The sequence below is a fragment of the Sycon ciliatum genome, chromosome 1, assembly GCF_964019385.1.
Source record: "Sycon ciliatum chromosome 1, ocSycCili1.1, whole genome shotgun sequence".
NCBI classification, from domain to species: domain Eukaryota; kingdom Metazoa; phylum Porifera; class Calcarea; order Leucosolenida; family Sycettidae; genus Sycon; species Sycon ciliatum.
The window spans coordinates 81,810,364-81,837,422 of record NC_088643.1 but is presented as its reverse complement, the minus strand read 5'-3'; the positions used below and the strand labels follow the sequence as shown (position 1 = coordinate 81,837,422).

The 27,059-nt window shown below is 46.0% G+C and overlaps 2 protein-coding genes across 5 annotated transcripts; both read right to left on the bottom strand.

Annotated features, from left to right (window-relative positions):
* Positions 1-899: 899 nt before the first annotated feature.
* LOC135805849 (protein amnionless-like) lies at positions 900-11,257 on the bottom strand. Its single transcript, XM_065319968.1, has 14 exons — positions 11,105-11,257; positions 10,531-10,673; positions 9,582-9,629; positions 8,973-9,057; positions 8,385-8,542; positions 7,536-7,601; positions 7,083-7,217; positions 6,631-6,739; positions 6,175-6,248; positions 5,473-5,581; positions 4,782-5,042; positions 3,537-3,633; positions 1,802-1,931; positions 900-1,252 (listed from the first exon to the last, which is right to left on the bottom strand). The coding sequence occupies exons 1-14, from the start codon at positions 11,124-11,126 to the stop codon at positions 1,157-1,159; spliced, it is 1,533 nt and encodes a 510-aa protein (XP_065176040.1). The 5' UTR covers positions 11,127-11,257; the 3' UTR covers positions 900-1,156.
* Positions 11,258-13,557: 2,300 nt separating this feature from the next.
* On the bottom strand, positions 13,558-25,406 carry LOC135805848 (uncharacterized). Of its 4 annotated transcripts, none has more exons than XM_065319966.1 (16): positions 25,178-25,406; positions 24,469-24,611; positions 23,806-23,853; positions 23,392-23,473; positions 22,971-23,128; positions 22,481-22,546; positions 21,542-21,676; positions 20,607-20,715; positions 20,198-20,271; positions 19,408-19,516; positions 16,906-17,235; positions 16,552-16,651; positions 15,981-16,125; positions 14,979-15,041; positions 14,422-14,490; positions 13,558-13,966 (listed from the first exon to the last, which is right to left on the bottom strand). In XM_065319966.1, the coding sequence occupies exons 1-16, from the start codon at positions 25,197-25,199 to the stop codon at positions 13,865-13,867; spliced, it is 1,755 nt and encodes a 584-aa protein (XP_065176038.1). In that variant the 5' UTR covers positions 25,200-25,406; the 3' UTR covers positions 13,558-13,864. The 4 variants fall into 4 exon arrangements, with proteins under 4 accessions (XP_065176038.1, XP_065176037.1, XP_065176039.1 ...); XM_065319965.1 differs by having other exon boundaries at positions 13,558-13,969; positions 14,422-14,487; XM_065319967.1 differs by having other exon boundaries at positions 14,422-14,487.
* Positions 25,407-27,059: the final 1,653 nt, after the last annotated feature.

Below are 27,059 nucleotides of genomic sequence, written 5' to 3'. Positions count from 1 at the left end.
ATGCTGTGATGTTTGATTTTAAGCTGCATCCATGATGCAGTGAAGGCCGCGCCCCAGGCAACTAAACTAGTACAATAGAGGAATGGATCACAAATGCATACATTCAATGATAATGCACATGTCCGATGATGTACTCTTGGTCCATATGCTGTGGACTTTGTGTTCAACTGGACTACTACTACTACTACCAGCAAGAGTTACAGTACAACTACAAGCTCCCAGGAGCTCATATCATCTTGCTAGAAGGTCGTAGGGCATAGGATATGGTGCACGCATCACTAACTACTGAAGAACACGTGCACAGTGGCCAATCAAATACAAATTTCAAATTCGGTTTCAAGGCTTGTACTGAGTAGCCGTCAGCTTTACAACCGCTAGCTTTCAAACGCCGTGAAAAAGTAAATCACCGTGCCCGTTCCCGAAGAGAACTCACGATGGCCGCTAACACCCGGTAAACCCATTCGTACGCCGTGACCGCATGAAAACACATGATGCTGCGCTCTGCATGAGGCTGATTCCGCATTTCAATGGCCAGGACAGTGCAGGGTATACAGGGTATAGCACGGTACAAGAACCAAGTCACGGCAAGTGAATTTTAGCACAATACTGTAGAGTGTCGGGCGTTGAAGAAAAAGGAGGGCCAAGGCCGCTGGCATGGTGATCAGATTCATAGCCTGGATGGTTGCCATGGTTACATGTACATGTACGAACGTCTACGTGCGTAGTTGAGCCAGCACGTCCACACTGCCAGTTTACCGTACTTGCTGAGACCCTAGCATACCTATTCTTCGGTGCGCCATTCTCTGGCACACCAATCTTCAGCGCCGGTGTTGTAGAACATTTGGAAATGTTCTACCCCGCCTGGCATTTCTCAATCCCCTACTGTGAAGCCTGCAATGTATGGTGTTGAAATAGAATGTTAATTTTTTCATATTGTCAAAAAGCAGCTTGCAAAGCAGCTTGAAAAGAAGCTTGCTACGGTAGACTATTGAGAGGAAGGTGTACCGTCAAGTACAAAAGAAAAGTGAGTCAAATTCATTGACTGATCACCGAGAAGCAAGCGACATGGTGTGGCAGTGACGCTAACATAGAGTGAATCGGTGTGCTCAGCAGCTGTGCGATGCGTTGAACACTGCAGCAAGGTGCAGTGCAATTACTACTGAATGATGCCAGACTTGTCGTTTGACAATATTGGGTCATCATCCGCAATATACATCGGGTTGGAAACGCCGGCACTTCCATGCCCGTAGCCCTGCAGACACGAGAGGAGCAAACAAACAAACAAACACACACACACACACGGGTTAGTCAAGTAATTCAGTGGCATGTCTCGTTGCACTGTACTTGCAGTGCTTTTAAATACAGGAAACCTATGCCAGTAGTGGGTGTTGGGTTTAGAATTAATCAGTTCGGCCCGGGAGATGATAATAAGCTTGACAAACCATACTATTTCAGAGCACAGTGACAGGGAGAGAGGAGGGGGGGGGGGGAGGGGAGAGGAGAGAACATCAACGACAACGACAGCCATGATGCAGCCTGCCACTTCTCCGTTACATCCATTTTTACCACTTTGCATGCTGATCTGATTAGATCTGAAGAACATCAGGAAATGCAAATCCATAGACATTTTGAATTTAGAACACTAGAAGAAATTTTGTTTTGATCAGGTTTTCCTGGCTTTGCCGTAGTTGTCATAGTAGTAGTAGTATGTGGGTGAAAGGGACTGTGGCCTGGTCTGTGTGTCCTGGCAGATTCAAGCTCACGGTGTGTGATCAACCAATGGCACTAGGCTCCTACTGACCTGGAGATCTTCATAGATGCTTGGTTGATCATCGGAAAACTCCTGCAGATTGACTGCACCGGCTGTCGCTCGTTGGCTGCTATGGTGAACATAGTGTACTGGTTGGCCCAGATTGGGTGGAACTTTGCCGCTGTGCCGGGGTGAAAACAAACAAACACAATGGCATTGAGAAAAGGACCTACATGTATAAGTTACTAGTTATGGCTAACAGTCCACCAAGGTAAAGAGATAATATACAGTCAGTCATCCGTCCTTTTCTCTTTACATATTACTATTGGCTCAACATCCGAGTTTTCACAATGACATAGGGTAGCATATTGGGACTTAGCGTAATCAGCAGAGCTCTATGTCTCAAAGCATAGCTACAGGTGTGGCATATGAAATCTGGTTTTGATGTGCGCGTTGAGCACTGAGCACTGATTTCAATTGTATCGAGCACTGTTTAGATGATGCATCGCTTTCCGCACTGCCAGTGCACATCGGTTTGAGCTTGATTGGCCACGTGCACAGCTCCGGGTAGGCCACACCATGTTTACATTCTACTTTACACACCGTTACCATGGTAAACCTAAGCTGAGAGTACAACATTTTGACAGATATTTAATTTCGGCTATGCTCGGCACTGACCCAAAACGCCGAAACTAAAACGCGGATGAAAATTTTCGCATCGGCTTTAGCGATGTACTGGTATTAACACCGTGGCGGAATAAAACGATGAAGAAATGTCAAGTTTTGCACCAAAAATGTTGTGTATTTGCAGTATGTAGCATTTAACTGACTACAGTGCTAGTACCATAATACTGACATGGGAAAAATTGCAAACACATCACCCATTTGGTTGAGTGCTAGTGGACACAGTAATTTTGTTTCTTCAGACATTTCCCCCCTTCAACCCCCTCAAACTAAGTCTTATGAATATCGCCCATTGTGAGCAGTTTTATACAGCAACAAGGGGCAGCAGAAAGGTCTACTCCATTTTTCTTAATTTCCTTATTACAAGCTGCTTGGTCACTGTGAAGAACAGTAGCACTGGGATTTCAGGTGGTCCGGTCGAATGGGGTGCTGGACTAGAAACAAACATTGTCGACGTTAACCCCATTGTTCACGGATTGGGTGGTTCAACCTTTTTTCATATCAGGTCCGGCCATGGTCAGACCGGCCGTACTGGGTGCTGCGATCCTTTCGTGCCATTCATTTCTCCAGCAGCTATCCTTTTTTTGCTTCACCTTTCATCCTTATAATCCTTTCCGTTCCGCCCCAGTTTCATCCACAGCATGCATTTGTAATAGGTGTATTAATGCTACGACCTGTACATACTCACTATTCGTATTTCCCGCTCGTTCCCCTTGGCAATGAGACTCACATATAGAAGAGCGCATGCTCCAGTGGGTCTCCAGTTCTGTTCTGCTCTGTTCTAGTCTAGTCTTGAGTTGTCGTTGTCCTGTTCTCCTTCTGTCTATACTCTTGTCGAATACTTCTATAATCCAATCATATAAAACCCCTGAATGCTGGTCGCAGCTAACACATTGCTATAGGCTACTCAGATGGGTCACAGATGTTCATTGGAATCTGGGCCATGGGTAGAAGTCTAACGATGTATAACAACTCTGCCAGAAATTTGAAATGTACTTGTTTTTGTACATGTGTTAATACAGGAGCACAAGCAAAGCAGCACTTCACATTTTGGTTTCAGAGGATAGGCACTCGTGTAGAAAACAATACCCTTGCTACTCACCTTCTTCTGCGACCCAGCACAATGATGACGATGATCAAGGAAATAACCAGTAGAGCACCAATACCACCCACCACATACCATGGTGTCAGGTCTGTTTCTGGAAACAAAGACATAACACAGGATGTCGAGTCAGGAGTGAAAACTTCACCTGAGCATGACACACGTGCATTGTCTCATCATTCCGCCTGTCTGAACGAGCCAGAACACATACGTATCTACAGGATTGGGTATTACGCTCCTCGGCATTAGTCTTGTTCAGCACTCTCGGTAGGCTGCTCCAGTGCTGCTGCATTACGCATTGCCCGCTACTTTTCGTATACATATATAGTTAGAGCACTCTGGCGCTAGAGCGACGAGCTATCTTTTATGTCGGTGGAGACTCCTTTGCACCATGGCTGGTAGCTCGTAGCTGTACTGATGAGGCATTTATGGCCGAAACAGCTTGCTGTCTACAGAATTGGGTACTTATCTACAGATAATTCAGCTCTATGCATTCCTGAGATTATCACAGGCGCTCTAGGAGAATTGAAACACCTCTTCACACCTAGTCATTGCGAGGAATGCTAGACCGGATGTTACTCAGCCAGGATGTTAACATCGACAAAACATATCATAATGTTTAAAACCAGACACCATCACCAGCGCAAGCTTTTTGCTGCATGATCTCATTCGTTTGGCCTGGAGCCATCATCTCTCAGACATCATCTCGATTGAGCTGGGAAGCTAGTGAGGTGGACCTACTTTCAAGTACATAATACAACACCAGATACACTGAACTACGTCGTATGTGACAAAGTGCACTATCATTGAGTGATCTATCCTACACTCAGGCACTCACTCATTCACAAACACACACGCATAGACACGCACACACGCACATACACACACTTACAAACACAAACACACAGACACACACGCATAGGCACACGCACACGCGTGAGCGCGCGCGCGCAAGCAAGCGAGAAGGCAAACCGCAAACACACAGAGGCGTGGAACGCGTTCCTGGAACTGAGGTGAGAGGAGTGCGGTGGGACTATGACAAGTAGATAATATTCTTCCAATGAACTGTAACAAGTGAGGCTACAACTTCGCGCTGCACAGTATAGCAATGGCCGCGTGAAGAAGCACGTCAATGGCAATAGGACAGAACAGGGGCAATAGTAACAGTTATCATCATCCAAATTTCACAAGGTTCCAAAAACCTATCTGTAACAACGTATAAAAAGGGCATCGTGTTTGTCTTACTTGTGTTCCCTGTCTGACCGCTGTTTACGCCGATGTTGTTGCTGTCTGGAAATTCTGCTGTCACAATCTCTGTGACAACACCACCCTTATCATCAGTTACCGCTGCACCACCTTCTCCTGTTACTTGGACAACTTGAACACATTTTCCAGGGTCGGCCTTTACAGTTAACTGTTCTGGGGTGGTCGGTGGCTGGGTAGTGGGAACGACCGATCCAGATACTACAACTTGTGCACCGGAAGAAAGTCCAAATGCAGTCGGTGCTGCAGGAAGCATAAGACACAAGATGCTTTTTCTAGTCTCTTTCAGTAACTAGCGTTTGGTAATCATCTCCCGAACATTTCCTTCATACAATGTACATCCTCTCACTGGCTGGCCTACACACCGTAGATTCTCGTATGACCCATTTTGTTCCTTGGCCTGTTAAAGTGTTAAGTTACATTCCCAAGCCCGTAAGGGAAAAGGCATACTCATCAGAAAACACAACCAAAGATTACATATTCTAGTATTGCAGCAGTGCAAATATAATTCACCTTCTCTCCAAAAACTGTCCGTAGTGAATGGGCGTATTGACTCCATGCAACGCATAGAAAAAATGGTTCTGGAAAATCTTGTAGAAAGTCCTAGGTCCATAAAACATGTACGTAAAGTTGATTCGGTAAACAATGACCGTGAGTGTGGCCCTCAGCTCACCTCTGTTTATACCAGCTTCCAATTCACGTGCCGTTGCCAAGGCCATATTACCAACCAGCAGTACTTGTACATGAGAGCCATCCACAACATGGTACTTGAACGGCATGCCCTGAAGAAAGTAGAAGATGGCATACAGTTCATTCTTAGCCTTGCACTCATGCTTACCGATTCAGACTCTCGGCAAGAGTCACTGAGTGCACCGCTCAGGTTAGTATTCTCGTCTCTGCACTGAGCCTGATTAGTCTCAGGGCTAGAACTGACTGAGAAACTGAAAGACAGATGTATACACGAGAAAGAAGTCTAGACAGTTAAAACAAGCTGCTGCAGTTCCAGCCAATGATGACCTATGAATGACAGCCTGGGAAAAGACAATGGTAGTTACGCATCACCACATATAGCCACATTGTTTGGATAGAATATTACAGATACTATCTGCTGGAACGAGAGAGCTAAAGGTACCACTACAGCATATGTTGTGTAATGCATTGTGGTGTGTGAGAATGACACAGAAAATATACCAGTGTCTGCACCATTAGCTCTTACAATGTTCAAGATGAAGCTGTATTTTTTGTGCTCTGCGCTGCTATGGTACCGTTGAAAAGACAGACAGTTGACATATCACATCTAAGCAAGTCCCTCAATGCCGGCCAGTGTCAGGCAGTGTCAGGCTCCTAAACCATGATTAAACAGTGTAGGACTCACCTGAACTCTTGCTGATAGCTCAGTTATCAATGCTGATTGCACCAAAGACACGGAGGTGATGTTGAGTAGAGCACCTGCCAAGAACAAAACAAATTGAATAGACCACTCATGAAACCGATCATTCCAGGCGTGTATGTACACCAGCCTTGCAGCACTCGATGTGTAGAACGACCGCCGTCAGACGAATGCTGATCGTTCAATCATGAACCTCGGAGTTAAGTTATGAACACAGCGGCTGCCAGTACTCCACTGTGTACAGTGAGTGGATTTATGCATTGAAACAGACTATACTCGGATGGGAAGATACCTTGAAATCACTTATCGAACATTTATTCCTATCCCAAGATAAAGAGAGGGAATGAGGAAAATCCCAGAAGACCAAAACCCTGAAGGGCGATTATTAAGACACATAATATCCGACGACACACACCAATAGCGGGTGCTGTCATTCCTCACCACACACTGCGCAGCAATCTCCATCCATCATGACCGGTCCAATACATCCCGTCACGGCCGGGCAGCTAGGTTTGGCAAAGCTGCATGCGGTGCGAATGATGTCTGGGTTCTGGAGAAGTTAAAAGAGCGACAGTGCAACCATGGAGTTCGGAAGCTAGAGCACAACAAATGCACTTTGTGGGAGCAATCTGCAGCTTTTTCATTTTCTCACCTTTTCATATACCGGTAAGTTGACGAAATTGAAACTGTGCTTTTGTCAAATCAAGATGAAGTCATTAGGGTCAGAATTGGACAGTGCTAAACAGATTTACTTCTCCAGATAAAATGTAGAAGTCGGCCAATTTTTGCCAAGGTATTTTGTCCGACAGTCTATCGAGGAGACTGATAATAACTTCTGGCAATCATGTAAGCCGGCTGTTAGAACAGCCTATGATCTAAGAAAGAGAACTCACAGTGGTGCCACATGTGCACAGCGATCCAGGAACACAGCCGGAACCCAGTGTGATGGCATCGGGCGAAGGCAGGCGGAACTGGCCCCTTCCAGTCGGGCTCGTGAGGAATGCCTTCAGCGTGGTCTGGCCAACGGGCTAAACAGGGTCAGGTTATGGGCAGGGAGTAGTATACACATAATGAACTCATCAAAGTCATGCAGAGAAATTTGCTTCCGTGGCCCTGCATGTCCAGGAGTCAAAGCACGTCATCAGCGTTGAAGTCAAAGTGACATGGGGTGGCACCGGAATATACACCACATCCTGACGAAGAACATGTCCGGATGTTTTTCATCAATCTTGAGATGGTCTGGTCTGCACAGCATTAGTTTGAGGTTTATTTCGTCCCTAGCATAACTACTATACCACTTGTATTTTAAGTACTTGGTGTTTTCAGACCCTGGTCATAGAACTCACCTGATTATTGATAATGAACTGGCTGACTGTGATTGGACGGTTCAAACGTACAGTCACTGAGCGGCTCTGCATGACAAAGGTACGGATGGGAAACAAAGCAGTTCCTGGCTTAACTTAATCTCCATAGCCATGAGGGAAATGCCGCCTTTGCCCTCGCATATACACACGGCATGGCAATGAATGTTGACACGCATTATCATTAACTTAATGCAGGATGAAGCGAATCCCCACGCACAGTACAGTCAACTTCGCTATTAGCGACTGCGGATATAATGACAATTCGCGAATAACGACAGAATTTCCATTCCCAGAGCAAAGTCCCATCTAACTGTAATACATAATGAGACTTCGGGTATAACAACACTTCTCGAATAAGGACACTTTTCTCACGCCCCGCCGAGTGTCGTTATACGCAAAGTTGACTGTACATGATCCGGCAGTGAAGGTTGACGCTCAAACTCAAACTCTGTTATTTAATGGTGTAGGAGGGGGGGGGGGTGTTAGATGCAGTGGGTACAGTTGATAGCTAAGTGGTCGGCATGATTCAGATAATTTCGACCCGTGATGCAATCTTATATCGTGCACCGCCAGCCCGAATTGATCACCAGATCCTAGTGATGAAACTTTGGTCACTACAGGTAAGAACCAAAGTTGTGAAAAGGTCCTATGGAAAATCATAAAAATAGTCTTGTGTGAACTTGTATGTGTATTGCGTATCTGTGTGGCATCAGTTCCTTCCTGCTTGTTGCCTGCATGCTTGTATTACAGCTCAGTACAATGAAATCAAGCATTGTCAATTGCAATACACAGTAGCACAGCAGTGGCATACAAGTATCATTATGACCTTACAGCTGGAAATCGCACGGTGTCGGTCGTACATGGCAGCCGGTCGGATGGCGGAATCGTGTTCGTTGGCAAGACAGCGTTTGTATTGCTATCGAGCGTGTCCCAATTGGTCGGGTCATCCCAGTTGCCTGGTGCCTTGCCCTTGAAAACCGTATTGCTTCCTGTGGACATAGTTCAACATGAATAGATCTGATTATGCTGCATGAAACACACAAGTAAGGCGTGCAAGGATGCTATGGCATAAACACACTAGAAATGTGTAGTAAAAAGGGGGGGGGGGGTGCAATGTGAGATTTAAATATCAGTACACATTCAGTAAAAACCTCGTCAAGTGGACCACTCTGATAAGGCAATAACTTGTAACGTGCGACCACTATACCTAAGGCCAAGGCCTGGTCCTAGTTATTTTCTGTCAAAGGACCCTGGCTGAGGAGATCACATGTGTACACGGGGACCACCGTTTGAAGGTCATTTGAGCGGTCGTCTTAGACAGGCTTTACTAGCCCTACAACTTGTAGTTTGAATACGTGGTACAGCCTGAATACATCCTTCTTTCTTCATAGCGGAGCAGTGGACATTATTACCACTAACCACTGCACTTCGAAGTTGGCTTTCCACCGAGGGTGATGTTGAGTGACTTGACAAACACCAGCATGCCGCCGTCCATTGGCAAGATCTATTGAAATCGGATCAAGAGGGAAGTGTCAGAAAGACAACTTGTAACGTTAGTCATGCGGGATAACAGTTTTCACCACACAGTGATGCCTCTCTTGCCTCTCTTGGGTCCTGGTGCTGGCAGTTTTAACCACACAGTGATGCCTCTCTTGGGTCCTGGTGCTGGCAGTTTCATGACATGACAACACACTAGTCGTGTGTGTATGGTTGGAAAAAGCATGCAGACTGTAACATTTTAAAGGTGCTACTAGCACTGGGGGGGGGCAATGCAACATATCTTTTATTTATTTTATTCCCGTGCCCGGGGAATATAGGCCAGTATGGAGGGGGGGGGGCATAAGCAGCCATGGCAGTAAGCAAAGACAATGCAAAATGACAAATTGGTAAGCATACACACAAATTATAACAATCCCCCGGCTATAAGTTAGCAGAGATAGCGGAGCACCAGGGCAGGACTATCAGACTACAAAACTCAGTAGTCTGCACTCAGTAGTCTGCGGCACAGTGTGATGCTGCTGTCCTTACCAGGCTGTTGATGGCAATGCTGTTCTGGATGAACACAGTGCTGGGTGACTGAGACAACGACGACCACGCATCAATTATAAACAAACAAACACAAGCACGTGCACGCATAAGAGTACGCATGTACACACACATACACACACACACACACACACACACACACACACACACACATACACACACGCACACATGCATAACAGTTACACACACACACACACACACACACACACACACACACACACACACACACACACACACACACACACACACACACATATAAAACACGCAGGAACAACTCAATGTCAACCGACTGAACCAGAAGTTAGGTTTGCTGCCCACAACTACAGGACCCTACCACACAGTCCGGTCGGTCTGGCTATGGCCGGACCTTTTTTTCCGAAAAAATGGTAGACCCACCCAGGCCGTGAAAAATGGGTTTAATTAAATAATGCCCACTTCTGGGTTTGTACCCCATTTAGCCGTACCTCCTGAAATCCCAGTGCTATGGCCCTGGACCATCTTCATGCATAACCGGGTACTCATTGCACAACAGAGCACAATCAATGAATCCGACTGCAGTATCAGTAGGACCTCTAAGCAAGCGCAGACTGTTGGCCTAAAACACTTGCGATGTTTTTGGTTATCATGGGTTTTCATCGAATTATTCATCAATGCCAGCAAAAGAAGAATCACAAGTATTGTGACTGCTCCACTTGTAGACCTTGTAGAATGAAGTCGGACCTCTATGACAGTATTTGCCAAGCATAACCTCACACTGGCGATAATCACTGTCCAGGAACCTGCTGGTGGATGAAAGCTATATTGTCGAAGTTTGTTTCGAGGCCAGACTCTATTGAACTCAGTTGCCCCGATTCTTTAATGTCAATATGTTGGTGTCGCCGACTCAAAATTCATATCTTAGTTACACTGACAGCGCATTGGCATCCCTTACCCAGACTGGTGCAAACGTGACATTGTCGGCAGAGCAGGGTAGTGAGCCACCGTCCCAATTGCCTGTGTCGTCATAGTTGTTGTCTGGCCCCTTCCAACGCTTGATAGCACCATTAGCGCTGGCGGCCAGCAGACCAACCAGTACTGCAGAACAGATGAAGAACAGGAGGAAAGTATTTCATGTCTGATCCGGTTCTGTGGTTTCTTGGCTCGTGAGGTCTCGAGGGTAGAATGCAAAACTGGATATGCGGACAGCAATCTTTTGAACACTTCGAAATTCAAATGGTGTCCTACGCCGGAATTTCAGAGGAAGCATTTTGCTGCCTTCACTTTACAAATTCCCCTCAGTTCGTCCTAGCTGGAGTTTGTGTGCAGCTAGTACCACACCTCTTCCGCTGCATTACTAGTGTACTTGATTCCTCGAGCGTTGGTTGTCTTTCTCGAAACCTCTCCAGCTCACTCCTTTACTGACCTCGATCCATGTCTGCATCAAGGACTTCAACTCTTTCAGTCTCAGTGCCCCCGGACCATTCTCACCATAGAACATAAACATACTCAGCGGGATGATAACTTACCGGTAATTACGCCCAGCTTCATACTCGAACAAACTCAGTTTCCCTAACGATAATTTCTTCCTCCTCACGCTAGATCTACACACTCAAAGACCTGCAAGAACTGCCTGCAGAACCGCGCTTCTGGCCGTTCGTCGTCTACTGAGTAGATCTACATAATCGTGCACGCCCGTGATGGGGATTGAGCTAGCTACAGCCTAGTACAGGCACTGGGGGAATTTCGGGCATAGGGCCGGCGCATGCTCAGAGTCAGACACGCATCATCGTATCTGGTACAGCCATCTCCAGAGTCGTACTTCTGCACTGGATCAGTATCAGCATCATTATGCATGTCATTGAACTCTTGAAGAGTCGGGTGGTGGCTGAACTCAGAACTGATCGTGTAATAATACTGTATGATTGCTGCGGCACCATAATTGTTTGACGCGTTTAGAGCGATACCCCGCCTCTACTGCTCTAGCTCTAGCGCTGCAAGACGTGCACCGAACAGTTGGCATTGGGGGTACGTGCGCGACCAGACGCGCCTTACAAGTTACAGACTCGTCACTTCAGAATGTCAAACCTCACGTGATGTCGCAACAATAATAATATCCCCACGGTTGACTCATGCAAGCCATTGCCATCAGGCATCACGATGACATCAACACTAGCAAATTGCAATTATGTGTTCTTCTTTTAACCAGACGAGACACGTCGCTTGACGCTTGCGGACTATCCCTTGGCGGATAATAGTACTCGTAAAATTGGTCGAAAAGCAGTGAAATTGGCAGAACCTTACAATCTTTATGCGGGCCCTTCCTCGAATTCTGCTCCATTTCTTTATCCACTTTATACCAAACATGCGCTAACCAAGCATTCCCCGAAGCCTTGGATTGTAGCTTGCGGCTCGGCTCGATCGCGCTTACCTTCCCCTCTTTCAAAGACTTTGGAATTAGTACTAATATCCATGAACCTTGAAGGCTTCCAAGTTGGAAGGCCGTTGGTTAACTCAAGCTGACTTCCATGCCATGGAATGTCTCAGTACTCTTGGTACATTTTTTGCTAGATTGTGCACGTCTGGCTGTTCAAAATCTGGTTTAGTTGGTGGACTCAATCGCATAACTTACTTCTCCCTACATTTTTCCATGTTGCGATTTTTCCCTTGGTCCACCATCTGAGTTCTTGTTGCTGAGAGTCACACGTGGACATTGCTAACCGTAGTGCACAAGACAAATACAAACATGTTCTTCACAAACCTCGCTAGTCACCTTTTAAAATCACGTTAGGTAGAAAGAAGGCTGCTGGGGTGTTTTAATTAATGACAGTGACAAACTGTGAGCTGCCAAAGGGAGAGGTATCTGTCCAGGGTGGCAGAGGGCCTTAGCGCTTCAGAACGTTGTGTCTGGTGCAACCGTCGGGTTCATAGCACCTCCTTTCTATACTACATGAGTCATGTATGATGGCTGTACAAGTATTCCGTTTTGGGTTGGTCTGCCGCATAATGTAAGTTGGCTGAGTGTAGACCCACACCTTGCGCCAAATTCATTCTGTATGAGATAGCATTCTCTAGTGCAGTTCAACCTTATCATTCAACAACTGTTTCTCCTCTGATGAGTCCCTGGGATCTTGTATGGAACGAAATAAGCCTGCGAGTAGGAACTACATGTACTACATGTACTTGCTGTCGTGTAGTACGGATTACAGGACAGACGACTAATAGGAGGCAACCTAGAAGGTTAGAGAGGGGAGGGAAAGAATCATTGGACTGGTTATGGAAGACAGGACAGTGACAATTATAGAAGTCTTTTATAGTTCCTACCCTGGTTCTTTTCTCCCCCTTCCTCAATGTGTTTGGATGGATTTGTATACCCTGAGACTGCGGTGAAGTGAAGCATGATTGTACTGATCCTGCTGAATCGACATTGTAAGACAAGAGCCACACGCTCAGGTCTTCCAGTTTCTTGTGTTCATCCATAATGCAGTGTTCAGCTAACTGCATGTCCAGAGACTGAGTAATGCAGTGTACGACTCCGGTAGATCTTCCTCATATTGATTTCGGTTTTCATGGAGTGGTGTCAGTCCAATGTTGGAACTTGGCACTACATCACATTGTGCATGTATCTCTAAGTCTTGGGACTTCTGGACCACTCATCAATGTTTCTTCGTGCATGGCCATGGCTCATCCATGATATGTGTCGATGACCTTCCTATAGCTTATAGAGGCCATGCAAATGATGTCACGGTGGTAAGCCAGTGGATTGGTTTATGGACGTTTAGTATTAAACGGTGTGCGTTGGCGGTTTGCTGGAGGTTGTGCATTGCTGCGCCGCGGCTTTGACACTCCATACAAGGCAACTCAACTGATGGTGGAATCGCCACCTTCTCTAGAATGTACTGATCGCATTGAAGTGTCAATTGTATGCGCTCTTCTCCTCGAGACCCCAGAATAACCCATAACACCGGTCATAACATCTAGGTTTCTTGAAGAGTAGACTTGTATTATTAATAGGTTTTTGGATTGCGATTGGTTAGATGGTCACACATACTTCCAAGAAGATTTGGTCAAAGCAAATCCATCATGAGCGAGAGCTAGACAAGACAATGTGTAGCAAAGTACACCAAATTGAAAAGATGAGAGTACAAAAAGAGAATGAAGCAAACTCATTCACCGATAACTGAGAGTCATCCAGTATGCTATCAGAGCAGAGAAAAATGATTGGCTCTGACCATTTCAACACTTCACAGTTGATATGGATGGTCAACAGTGCAGCATGATGCGACATATCACTGAATTGTGCCAGTCGGCCTGGAGTGGCGTATGTTACGGCTGGGCACTCTCGGAGCAGTATCGTGAGTATAGATTGGTTTGCTTGCACCGCCCTGGACCTGCTGCATTCACACAAAGTAACAAGAATACACCCACGCTCATACTCATTCTCCTGCCCATCGCTGAAGCAATATCGATAGCACACAAGCTATGTTAGACATAGCAACTTCTGCTGGGATTACACCATTCAGCAGCTTGCAAGGCTGATGAATTGACCACCATGCTCCTCCCCCAACCCCCCCCCCCCCCCCACACACACACACATACACAAATGTTGTTTCCACTCTGATATGGATGCAGGTCGGTTCTCTACATGTTATTGTGACCTTCTAGATGTTGGTTTCCTCGCTGCTTTGTCTCCTCTCACCCTAGCCATTCAGCATCAGTGAAGCTGTGGACTCAGCATGTTGCTACACTCTAACGCGAAAATGCTTATAGTTATAATAAATATAATAGCACACATAGACACATCGACACATCACTGAATTGTGCCAACCGGCCTGGAGTAACGTACACGGCTCGGGGGCAGTTTCGGTGCAGTGTCGTGAGAGTACATTGGATTGGTTGCACCGCTATGGACCTGCTGCATTCACACAAGGTAACAAGAACACACATACACACACACACACCATACACACACATACACACATACACATACACACACACACAACACACATACACACATGCACACACACACACACACACCACACACACACACACACACACACACACACACACACAGTACACACACACACGGCACACACACACACACACACACACACACACACACACACACACACAACTATTGTTTCCACCGTGATATACATTGTTGATGCTCAACAGTGCCGCGACACATCACTGAATTGTGCCAACCCTGGAGTGACAACGCCATGGAGAATCCATAACCACAAAATTAATGCCAAAAAAATACAGCTCAGGATTCATTGGTTTGAGGGAAAGATGCAAACAGGAAAAGTCTGAAGAAAAAATTGGCTGTCACCGCCAGGACTCGAACCAGGGACCTTCGTTTGAGGCCAGTATATACAAATATATATAGATACAAATACGTACCCGGCTCGGCATCCTTGGAGCAGTATCCTGGGTGTACATTGGACTGGTTACATCGCTGTTGACCTGCATTCACACAAAGCACCACAAGAATACACACATACACGTGTACTTGTACTTAACCTGCTCACAGCCAAAGCTGGTCACGTGGGCCTCCCCGGGAGAGGGGAGAGAGCCAAAGCTGGTCATGTGGACCTCCCTGGGAGAGGGGAGAGAGACTCAAAAGGAATCCTGGAAAGATGACTCAATTGGCTGTTGAACCGCCCAACGGCCGACACCCCATGAAATCCCGAAACTCTGGGTGGACTTGAAAATGATCCCATTTATGGTCTCACCACACCTCACTCAGTGGGTGAGAACAAGGTGCAGAAAAAGGATTGATGGAATCAGGGTATCCGTCCCGGGATACTATAGCAGTTACCCCTGCCCCCACTCCCTCCCCTCCCCTGTGAAGGTAATACTTGTTAAGGTGGAACCCTGATAATTCGAATATGGTTTAATTCAAACATGCCGCTTTATTGTTGATATCACCTCCACCACTACATTGCGCTCTCAGTCGACTAAACCCTCCTGCACACAACCATCACCACTGCGAGGACACTTACGTTAACGTTACCGCTTTATTGGAAGTTTCTTTCAGGGCCGATTTCAATCAATAAGATTCCGACATAACAATGTCTGATAATTCAAACCTCGGACTGGGCATGTCCGAAATTGGTGTCTATATTCCATAGCGCAACTCCGCGTGACAACGGATACGCATATCAGAATTCCTCCTGTACCCTGAACACGTATTTTGTTAATAGCCGGCTATTACATACTTGAGTGTGATTTCCTGGTGGCTCCAAAATCCATCCAGTTGATGAAGGATAAGGCTCATGTAGTCGCTGAGTGAGTGAAGTTTCCTGACAATGGTGTGCTTTGATATTGTCCAGGGCAGCTAGATGCCTTCCCGATATCAACTGAGCTAACAATCTTCATTCAGTACAACACATGCACGCTCACCTCGTAGACATTCGGTTCCTCTGGAGGTTGAGCAAAGTTCTGCCCCAATTTGACCCGTCCACCAGTCGTCGCCTTGGATGCTCCCGTTTCCGGATTATGGACATACTGCACTGGACTACCATGGTGAACCGGTGGAGGTGCGTTTCTGTGAAGTAGATGAAGGGTGCAAAAGACAAACAGAAAGAAAAGCTGTACAGGAATCATGAGCATTTTGTATGAATCAAATCTCCAGATCCGATGGTGTATGACATCAGCTTAGCCAGTGGGGTAAGCACATTGACCAAATCTATAATCCCTACAACATTCACAGCATATAGTAGAGCTGCAAATTGCATCTCTTACATCAGCATCGCGTTTAGGGAGTGGAGCATCAGCAGAAGGAAAATAAATTGGAGTTTATCATGAGGAGAGTAGAGCCTGATAACACTGCTAACAACAGTGCTCTCAAACTTGTGATGCCGGGAGCTGCATTCAGGTGCTTTTAACACAGACCAAAACACAAGGCATTATAGCTCGTATTGCATTCTGATTCACATGGGAGGAACCGGGAAAACTTCTCTTTGCCACTCACTGTTTTCTGCCACGTAGCACAAGAACGATGATGACAATCAGGGCAATGACTAGCAGGGCACCAAACACACCCACGATGACCCATGGAGTGCTGTCCGTTTCTGGTAAAGATGAGACCAGGAAAGGAACAAATTCAATTGGAGGCTCGTTAATATTTACAAAATTCAATTCTCGTCGCAACCATCACGCGTGATGGTTGTTCTGAGAATCGCAATGATAGTAGCTAGAAGATGATGATTCAAGACTGTTGGATGCCTCGGTAAGATAATGCACTTGTGCTTCTGGGAGCATCTTGACGCAGTTCTCAGCAGAGATAGACTAAGAGAGTGACTATAGAAAAGAGTGTGTATCTTACTTGTGTCTCCAGCCTGAGCATCGTTTCGGTTCGGTTCAATCACTACCGTCCGTATCTCCGTGAGAATTTGACCGTTGGTGCCAGTAACTTCAGCCCCGTCCTCTGTGACTGGAACGATTTGAATGCATTTGCTCGGCACGACCTCTTGTGTGGTGGGTGCTTCTGGTACGGTCGTGATAGGACCTGGTGCAGGAGTGACAGGAGCTCGTGCAGTAGTGGCAGCAGGAGGTCGTGCAGTAGTGGCACCAGGAACTGGCACAGTTTTGGTATCAACAATCGACCCACTAGTTACCATTGTTGGATTTGAAGGAAGTCCAAATGTACTCGGTCCTGTGGAGCGGAGCAGAAAATGCGACAGTATCTCAGCGAGGCAGTGGTTGTTCATGAAACTTATAACATGATGCATGCACCACAGGCTTCCAGGAAACTGTCAGTGAGAGCCGACGGGGAAGCAGTAGAGGCAAACCATCATGCCTCATACAGGGGCTGTGGTGGTATCCCGCACATCTACATTATTATGCACTGTTGCATTTCCGTTTGCCACCCCAGGCATTCATGATAGTAGTATATTGCGCATTCGTAATGTATTCTGTTATGCATCTAGCATGCAGGCGCGTGCACCGTATGATTTTTTGGTGTCTGGAAACCACCTTTTTTCGGGCAATCTTGCCGAAGGAAAAGCGCGCCTACTGGATTATCCTGCATACGCGTCGATCGACGGGCAGTTTACAGTACAGTGACTATGTCCTTATTTCGAAGTGAGAGAGAGAGTTGCTTTGCATGTAGTTCAAAATACATTATTCTCTCTTTCTTCAGTGGAGAGTAGCGACAGAGAGATCGATCTCTAGCTCTGGTTCGCTCCTGGATTGGCGATGACGTTCAAGAAATCCGTTCTGTCTCGAAATTTGAGTCAAGCACGTGCGATGCAAGTCAGTTCAAGGATATGATTGACGACATCTCCTTCCAAAGTGTTGACTCAAATCAAGATCTCCACAGCCTTTCGTTCTCGCTTATGTGCGCAGCAGAGATGTTCGTCAAAAACGTTGTCGACTGGAAGACGTAAACATGTGCGTCCATGATCCACTTGCGCTGCTTCAGAACGAAGCGCTGCTCCGGCCGCGACTCAATGACGCGGGACTCTGCTTTTCTTCCGCGAGCTTCCATCGAAGCAAGGCCCATAACTCTTTATTGAAATCATGTTGAACATTGCCAATACATGCTGAAAACTTCGTCATAAGAACAGAAAGAAAGATCCGTCGAATGTAAGCAGTGTTTTGATGAAACAAACATGCCTGGAGTGGACTCCATTGTAGTGAAGTACTATAGACATAGTGTTATACTAGTCTTATAGACTGTAGTGTAGCCTGGGCGGCTAGGCCTATCAAACTTTTACGTGTTCAATATGACAAACATGTCATTGTATACGAGTACATTGACTTTTGCACCCTCTTTGCAAATGCTTTTTGAAGTGCTGGTATGTAAAAGGTAACCCGTTTTATCCTGTTACCGGTTACGCGTGTACCAACATTTCCATGCAACATCGTCCCCTCTCTCCATTCCTCTTATTTCTGTCCTTTCTACCCCTGTACCTGGTTCCCTCTCTGACGCGTTTGTGCCGGCAAGATCTGATGATAGCAGTCGGACGAGCCCCGCATCTCATCAGCACCAGTGTTCATTGGTGCCCTGCACCCCTGATCTTGAGTCCCCTCTCCCTCCCTCCTCCCTAGCCCTCGCCGTTATCTCCGACGGGATGTTCGGGGGATGCGCATGTGCACAAACACATAATGATACAGTGGGTCTCCAGAAAAAATACCAACTCTAGAAACCCCCCTTTCAAGACTCGGTGCACGCCACTGGCATGTGTCGTTTCCCGCGAGAGGTTTTGGATTTTGAGGTTTTAGTTGCCGTACCAGAGTTTGAGTCAGGGCTCTTGTTGCTTTGATCCAAGAAAGTAAAAGATTACTACAGGATCTTGTGAAGATTACACGAGGAAATGAAACAAACAGAATAGGTCTACTACAACCGTACTGCATGATCAATCCTGGCTGGTTTGCCAGGTTTTAGCATGCACTTATAACTTCTTGGTATTGGGAGTTGTAGAGGTACATGTAGGAATATTACTACCTCAGTCTCATGCTGTACAAGTACTTATATAACAGGAGTCTTTAACTGTTCATCACTCATACATGTAGTAATATCATGCATTAGTTCTTGAACTAGTTTTCTGGTTGGACTCTGTCTCTGTAACATACTTCGAAGTACTGTCTTGCGGTGGAAATGCTAGTTAGTTTTTAACTTGGCTTGCATGTTGAATTCCTAACCACTGGGAGCCATTGAGTTGATCAGGAAGCGACGATGATCAAGAACAGCTTGTGTTACGCTACATGAAAATTGCAACGTATTTGAATTTGGTACATGTCCAGATTTGTGTTGTCGGCCATGGTGTGTGGATTGACCGTTCAGAATTTATCTACAAATCCTATGACAGCACCTTCAACTCACCTTGGCTAATGGCTGTTCTCAGCTGATTCACCTTGGTGAAACCCTGGTTCCCAACCACCAGTACTTGTATATGGGATGCATCAATGATGTGATACTTGAACGTCATTGTCTAAGAAATAGAGAAGCACAACAGTGATCACCATAAATTGTGAACAGCAGACCATAGTGGTGGATTGCTAGCAGGCAAGTACAAGTACACAAATTGGCACTCGAACAAGCACCCCATCATCAACTCTGAAGGCCAAGGCAGGAGGTAGTAGCGATACGTACTCTGCCTTACATTGTTGTATTAGGTATATGGTGGTTAGCTTGTACTTCCTTCTCCAGTACCTGCCTAGCTGGTTGACCGTTTGCTTCTCCAGTCAAAGGCAAGAAGGTACATAAACTCAGGAAAGAGAGTCTATTATGAATAGTTCCTTTGTATACATTGCAACTCAAACCTGCTCCTTCGTGCTAATTGGAGAAAAAGATCACTGATAAATCCTACCCGATACATAACAGTCAAAATCAACATTGATTAACATGGTGTTGCAACCAACAAGTAAAGTTTAAATTCACTGGAATGACTACAATAAACTTTCTCTGCTCATCCTCTCAGGTATAGACAATAGTATCTGAGTATGGCATGGTTGCATTACGTTTATCTCTGTTGTGCGTTTGGAGGTGCGAGAATGTGAAACTGCTTGTTTCTGTGTTCTGTGATGTTTAAATGCCACTGAAGTGATGTTTAAATGCCACTGAAGTGATGTTTCTATGGCAGAAACACTACACAGTGCACTTGTGAACCTACTGTGACTCGTGCCGTAATTGCATTGACGAATCTTGATTGATCAAAGTAGGTGGTGGTGATAGTCAGTATTCCACCTGCAAAGAAAGTTTTAAAAACAACACCCAATTCCCATCCCTCCTCAAAACACTGAGAATTAGATGATGTGTATGTCAACACTCGATAGTGCATTGTGCCACGTGTGGTGCACTCGTAGCATGGACAATGAGTCAGCTATGGTGGCTCTAACACGGAATGTGTGAAGATGCATAAAGACTTCAGTCATGTCTGTCAGTTAGCTGTGCTGGAAACGGAATTGGATATATTTTACACATTCCCTGATTTTTAGATCACTAGCCAAGCAACCCGGTAGACAACAAAGACACGGCATTATATCCAGAGGCAAAAAAAAAACACTTGTTCTACTCCTTACCGCACACAGCACAGCAATCTCCTTGCAGCGTTACAGGTCCCCTGCACCCTGAATTGTCAGGGCAGCTTGTTTTGGACAAACAGCAGGCTGTACGCACAATATCCGGCGTCTGTGTAATGAAAAGTAACAAGAAGAATATCAGTGGGAGGGGAGATAACCGAAGTATACCCGGCAGTTAGTTCTTCAGTCTACAGGATCAGGTATGTTTGCCTTACATGCCGGCTTAACGATTGCTAGCTCCAAATAACGGCATCTGAAAAAAATGATCACTGAAGTGGAGTTCTTTGAAAACTGAAACGCGGAAAGGCAAATCATTTGAGTATCACAAGATTAGAGCATTCAGCCACCAATGACAATAGCATTCAGCCACCAATGACAATAGCATTCAGCCACCAATGACAATAGTTGCATACACATGTACTATAGTAAACACGTGTATGTGTATATGGTGGTATGCGGGTTTGCACATTCTCCCAACAGCAATCCGCAATATAAAAGGGTTAGTAGGTTTGTAAGTCACGGAATACAGGAACAAGTTGAACTGGAACCCCCTTCCATTGGCTGTGGGAACCCCTTCCATTGGCTGTGGGAACCCCTTCCATTGGCTGTGGGAACCCCCTTCCATTGGCTGTGGGAACCCCCTTCCATTGGCTGTGGGAACCCCTTCCATTGGCTGTGGGAACCCCCTTCCATTGGCTGTGGGAACCCCTTCCATTGGCTGTGGGAACCCCCTTCCATTGGCTGTGGGAACCCCTTCCATTGGCTGTGGGAACCCCTTCCATTGGCTGTGGGAACCCGGCCCTTCCATTGGCTATGGGAACCCCTTCCATTGGCTGTGGGAACCCCTTCCATTGGCTGGGGATGTCATGCCCAACTGAAAACTACTGGACAGAAGCTGAGGCATTGTAAGGAATCGGCAAAGTATGATCACTTACAGAGGTACCGCATTGACACAGAGATCCCGCTGCACAGCCAGGACCCAATGTGATGGCATTAGATGAAGGCACGTGGAACTGGCCCATGCCGGACGGACTTGAGAGGAATGTCTTCAGTGCAGCCTGAGCTAAAGGCTAAAGAATTAATCACAAGGTAGAGAATGATACATGAGGTCCAGGTTTACCCTCGTCAGTACTGTGACAACTTCGCTTACAAGACAACCCTCATTAGTAGACAAAAATCAAGATCCCATGACGCCTGAAACGCGTACACTCACGTCTGGATAGTAGATCATACTTGTTATAAGACAAACAATTTGAATCTCTCGGGGTTATCCTAGTACTACCGAGGGTAGATCTGCATACTGTATTGATCAACACTAAACTCTGACCAGAGCAGTGCCAAGCTATCAGAGTACAGGCAACATGAGAAATGCATAGGTGTCGGACAAATTGATACACTGTATTATGATGTATGGCATGCATGACAGGGAAAGGACCATCCTTTCCCTGCTAGTAACTACACAGGCGATGGGCGTCAAAAAACGAAAACAAAAAAAACTACACAGTACACATCATAACAAAGCCGGTCTACATTATAGTCATGGAAGATGTGTACCACCTCCTTGTCTACATTATAGTCATGGAAGATGTGTACCACCTCCTTGTCTACATATAATGTACTTCAAAGTACATGGCGTGTATCCATACAATCCTTTAGATACACGTTCACTGCATAGCACACGTAGCTGATGCTGAATTCAACTATCCATACAGGTGGATCTACTTTGCAGATGAGATTCCAATTTAGATTTTAAGTGATTCCCAAGTTCAGTTGATTGAAACAAAGTTGCATTAACTTCCACATTTTAAACATGCAGCATGCAATGACACAGGATATAGCCACAGCACTCACCTAGTTATAGCCACAGCACTCACCTGGTTATTGACAACGAACTGATTGACTGTGACGGGGCGGTTAAGGTGTACATTCACTGGGCGGCTCTGCAGGGCACAAATAGCGGAACACAATGGCGTCCGCAGCCTAACTTGAGAGGTGTCCTTTATTGTTTGTTGAGGGTGTGCCTTGTGTAGAGGTGTCCCTTGTTTATAGGTGTCCCTTGTGTAGAGGTGTTCTTTGTGTAGAGGTGTCCCTTGTGTAGAGGTGTCCCTTGTTTATAGGTGTCCCTTGTGTAGAGGTGTTCTTTGTGTAGAGGTGTCCCTTGTGTAGAGGTGTCCCTTGTGTAGAGGTGTCCCTTGTGTAGAGGTGTCCCTTGTGTAGAGGTGTCCCTTGTGTAGAGGTGTCCCTTGTGTAGAGGTGTCCTTTGTGTAGAGGTGTCTGGTTAGGTAGGTTTTGCTGTACCCATGACAATTGTAGCAGCATTTGTGACATGCAACATCAGCCACAAAGCAATAAGTATGACCTCACCGCTGGGAATCGCACGGAGTCAGTGTTACACGGCAGACGGTCGGCCGGCGGGATCTTGGTTGTTGGCAGTACAGCATTTGTGACGCTATCGAGAGTGTTCCAGTTGGTCGGGTCATCCCAGTTGCCTGGTGCCTGGCCCTGAAAAACAGCGCTGCCTCCTGCGAATAGTTCAACAGGGAAGAAGCATGTAGTTTCAAGCGTATAATAATAATAGGTGCAAGTTCATTTGTATGAAAAATATAGAAGCTGAGTAGGCAATGGTCCTAAATGGGTAGTTCTGTGAGATTCAGATCCTTGAATTGCACATTGAATGCTCTTGCATGGATCAAAGCTACCTCTGCACAGTACAGCACAGATACATGTAGACTACCTTGGTCCTAGGTTAAAGTTTGCAAGAAATTGAGGGCTAAGGACTTCTCACCTCTGCACCCGAACGTTGGCTGTCCACCCAGTCCAATGTTCATGGTGTCGGCGAACGTTAATGTGCCATCCTCTGGCAATATCTGTGCAGATGATCAAGAGAGGTTCATAAGACAGGTGCGGGTGCATGGTGTTCACATCGAGAAGAAATGCTTGTATTGCTGGTAAAAACAATAGCAACGTTAGTTACTGAGGACTATTTCGCTAATGCATGAAACACTACAAAGTCATGTAGAAGTACCCTATTATGCTAACATCACTCTGTAGGTACAGGATTGAACAAAAATAAAACCCGGGCTAAAACAAAAACAAAAATTAGCGATCATGTTTTTGAAGTAGCATTGTGAGGAGACTTTTGCAGCCTCGAAAATAATGACTATGTTGTGCTGAGAGCATAGTGTGACGCTGGACTTACCAGGTTGTTGATGTTGATGCTGTTCTGAATGAACACAGTGCTGGGTGACTGAGACATAGCAACGCAACCAACACAACAAAAACACATCTATATTTCAAGTTTTCAACTTTCGATTGTGGAATTCAAACACGAGAGTGGAAGACATTTCTCTGCATGATACATTTACAGTTATCATGCTTGCACAGTGATGTGATGATTGTGGTGTGTACTAGAAGTTGAAACATGTAGAGCATGTGGGGTGACTCCTAGTTCCTGACAGACTAAGCTACACTATGTACCAAAGTGCTACATTACAAGTTAGGACCCTTCCAGGTACTAGGTCTTGATAGTACTGAACACACCATTTAAAAAAAGATACTTCGCAGTATGTAGCAATGTTCAACCTACACTTACACGTTCGTAGCAAAGTTCTTCGGCACACGCCAGGAGCTATGTTCTAGTATACTCGAGGTGGCATTATGTGTGTCATTATGACCTCGAAGTGATCATTACAATCACGTGGGGTAAGTTTGTTCATTTATACTGCCCTGGCGTTACAGTGAAAGTCATTGCATTCACGGATGCCTGTACAAATACTGAAATAGGGGACGCACTGCTCCTCGTTACATGTACATGCACATGATCCATTCGCACACCAGCTGCTTGAATTGGCAATCTGCTTACCCAGACTGGTGCAAACGTGGCATTGTCGGCAGAGCAGGGTAGTGAGCCACCGAGCCAATTGACTGTATTGGTGTAGCTGTTGTCTGGTCCCTTCCAGCTCTTGATGGCGGCGTTGGCACTGGCCGCAAGCAGGCCACACAGCACTGCACAATCATAATTATACGACCGGAACAGGACATCAGTCTCGACTCTCCACGGACAATCCGGTCACTGCGTGAGAGGTACATGATTGTACTAAAACCACAGTCTCTATGTTCGGTGGGTCTGCAGAGCTCCTTATCAGTCTCGCCGTGTCCTCTGCTCATTCAAAAAGCGTCCCTCCTTCATAGTTTCTGCGCTACATTTCTGGGGTTGTATTTTTAAGTTGAATAAGCCTCTTAATAGTCTTATGCGGGCTATCACAGAACATGGTATCACTGACCTGACACAACAACTCTGGCATTGTATTGCTAGGTATCATACATAACGGTGGTCAGTCCTCTTCCCGGAAGGCTTTCACTTCTTACAGAAATTATAATACTCACCCCATATCTCACTACATCTCAGACCAATCTTACCACATCTCGAATTTCACTTCACCCTAGACCAATCTCATCATGTCCCAGATCAATCGCACCGTACCTCATACATAATTATATTACAATAATATTCCAGCCAGGCCAATCTCAATATGGAATACCGGCGGCAACGCTTGTCGATACCAACTCACCTATGGTTATGTACAGCTTCATGTTCGACAAACTCAGCTTCCGCAGCGATTACTCTTTCTTCGCCGCGACAAACAACTCGGAGAAGCCTCCAATCAAATAGTTCCTTCTTTGATGAGCCAGACTGAGTTGAAATCACTACCATGTACCACCCTCTACGACAATACAATTCGATTGTGCAGGCCGCCAGTTGTCGCGGGGAGGTATGCCAGCACTAACTAAAAAAGCTACTTTGTGTGTGGCCCAGAGATCCCAGGATTTAGCCTACCTCATCCTGCCTACTTGGACAGAAGTATCTGCCAGGTATGTGGAGAAATTATTACATGGACAGATCGGACGGTCGCGCTGGTGACGAGAAACGCAGCACTACACCAGCAGCAGTATAGCGACCGCCCCTCGAGGCCTCATTCCTAGCACATAATTCGCAATCACAGCATGCAGCGGGCATGCGGCCTTTGCACGTCACAGCTCACGCGATGTCAGTACCCTTCCAATGACTATGTCAGTCCCATAGGCATAGTCGCTGCAAGGCGATCATGCGAACGGGTTTCATCCTTTGTCAGGCTTTGGCATATTTTCAGACCTTTTGTGTTCATTGGTCGTATTACTATTACGGTCACTAGTACAAGTACTGTAGTGCTAGAGACTAGTATTTGGAACTTTGACACGAGTACGAGTATTTGAAGTATGAGACGAGCACAAGTCGAATACTCACAATAATAATAATAATAAATTCGGAACGACGCTTCACGCAGCTTCATTATAGCAACTTGTATTGTGGCAACACTGGCCAACACTCAGATGCACTGCTTCTTCACACAGCTGAACAATTCTTCTTTCTTCTCAACGTTTCGGTCACTCTGACCATCTTCAGGATGAAGCCTTCATCCTGCTTCGGCTTCATCCTGAAGATGGTCAGAGTGACCGAAACGTTGAGAAGAAAGAAGAATTGTTCAGCTGTGTGAAGAAGCAGTGCATCTGAGTGTTGGCCAGTGTTGCCACAATACAAGTTGCAATAATAATAATAATAATAATAGTTTCCTCATCTGGCTCAAGGATTCGTAAGAGCTCTACATTCTGTAGAAGGTCTGGCTTATACGAGTACATGGTACATGTGCTGTAGCTATTCTGAGTGAGATTCTTCATTTCGGGACAAGTCTCGTCACAAAGTACCTTTGGGTCAACGTGCGAAATGTCTCTAGGATACCTAGAGGACTACACGAAAAGCACTCGGGGTGGCTGTGGAAAGCGAGAGAGAGAGAGAGAGAGAGAGAGAGAGAGAGAGAGAGAGAGAGAGAGAGAGAGAGAGAGAGAGAGAGAGAGAGAGAGAGAGAGAGAGAGAGAGAGAGAGAGAGAGAGAGAGAGAGAGAGAGAGAGAGAGAGAGAGAGAGAGAGAGAGAGAGAGAGAGAGAGAGAGAGAGAGAGAGAGAGAGAGAGAGAGAGAGAGAGAGAGAGAGAGAGAGAGAGAGAGAGAGAGAGAGAGAGAGAGAGAGAGAGAGAGAGAGAGAGAGAGAGAGAGAGAGAGAGAGAGAGAGACAGACAGAGAGAGACAGACAGAGAGAGAGACAGAGAGAGACAGAGAGACAGAGAGAGACAGAGAGAGAGAGACAGACAGATAGAGACAGATTATGAGATAGACAGAGAGACAGGCAGCGACAGACAGATAGACAGAGAGAGACACACACAGAGACAGGGAGGGACAGGGAGAGGGAGGGGTGGAGAAATGCAGGAAGAGAAAGAGAGAGGCAGACAAACAGACAGAAGGACGGTGGGCATGCTTGAGCAGGAGCTGATTTGGACAAAATTGCATAATTATGGGAGCATAGTGATGGTCAGGCTCGTTACCCTCAGCCGCTAGCCGACCTGAGGTCTCGGAGTCATCAT

What these genes read in the sequence shown, in the direction of transcription:
- LOC135805849 (XM_065319968.1), bottom strand. Translation starts at nt 11,126, where the DNA reads ATGAAGCTGGGCGTAATTACCG. An exon ending in GCATTGCCATCAACAGCCTG is followed by an intron (nt 9,058 to 9,581) that starts GTAAGGACAGCA and finishes CGATTTCAATAG; the next exon opens with ATCTTGCCAATGGACGGCGG. An exon ending in CGGTCAGACAGGGAACACAA is followed by an intron (nt 3,634 to 4,781) that starts GTAAGACAAACA and finishes CTTTGTTTCCAG; the next exon opens with AAACAGACCTGACACCATGG.
- LOC135805848 (XM_065319964.1), bottom strand. Translation starts at nt 25,199, where the DNA reads ATGAAGCTGTACATAACCATAG. An exon ending in CCACGTTTGCACCAGTCTGG is followed by an intron (nt 23,854 to 24,468) that starts GTAAGCAGATTG and finishes GCTATGTCTCAG; the next exon opens with TCACCCAGCACTGTGTTCAT. An exon ending in TGCTCAGGCTGGAGACACAA is followed by an intron (nt 16,652 to 16,905) that starts GTAAGATACACA and finishes CATCTTTACCAG; the next exon opens with AAACGGACAGCACTCCATGG.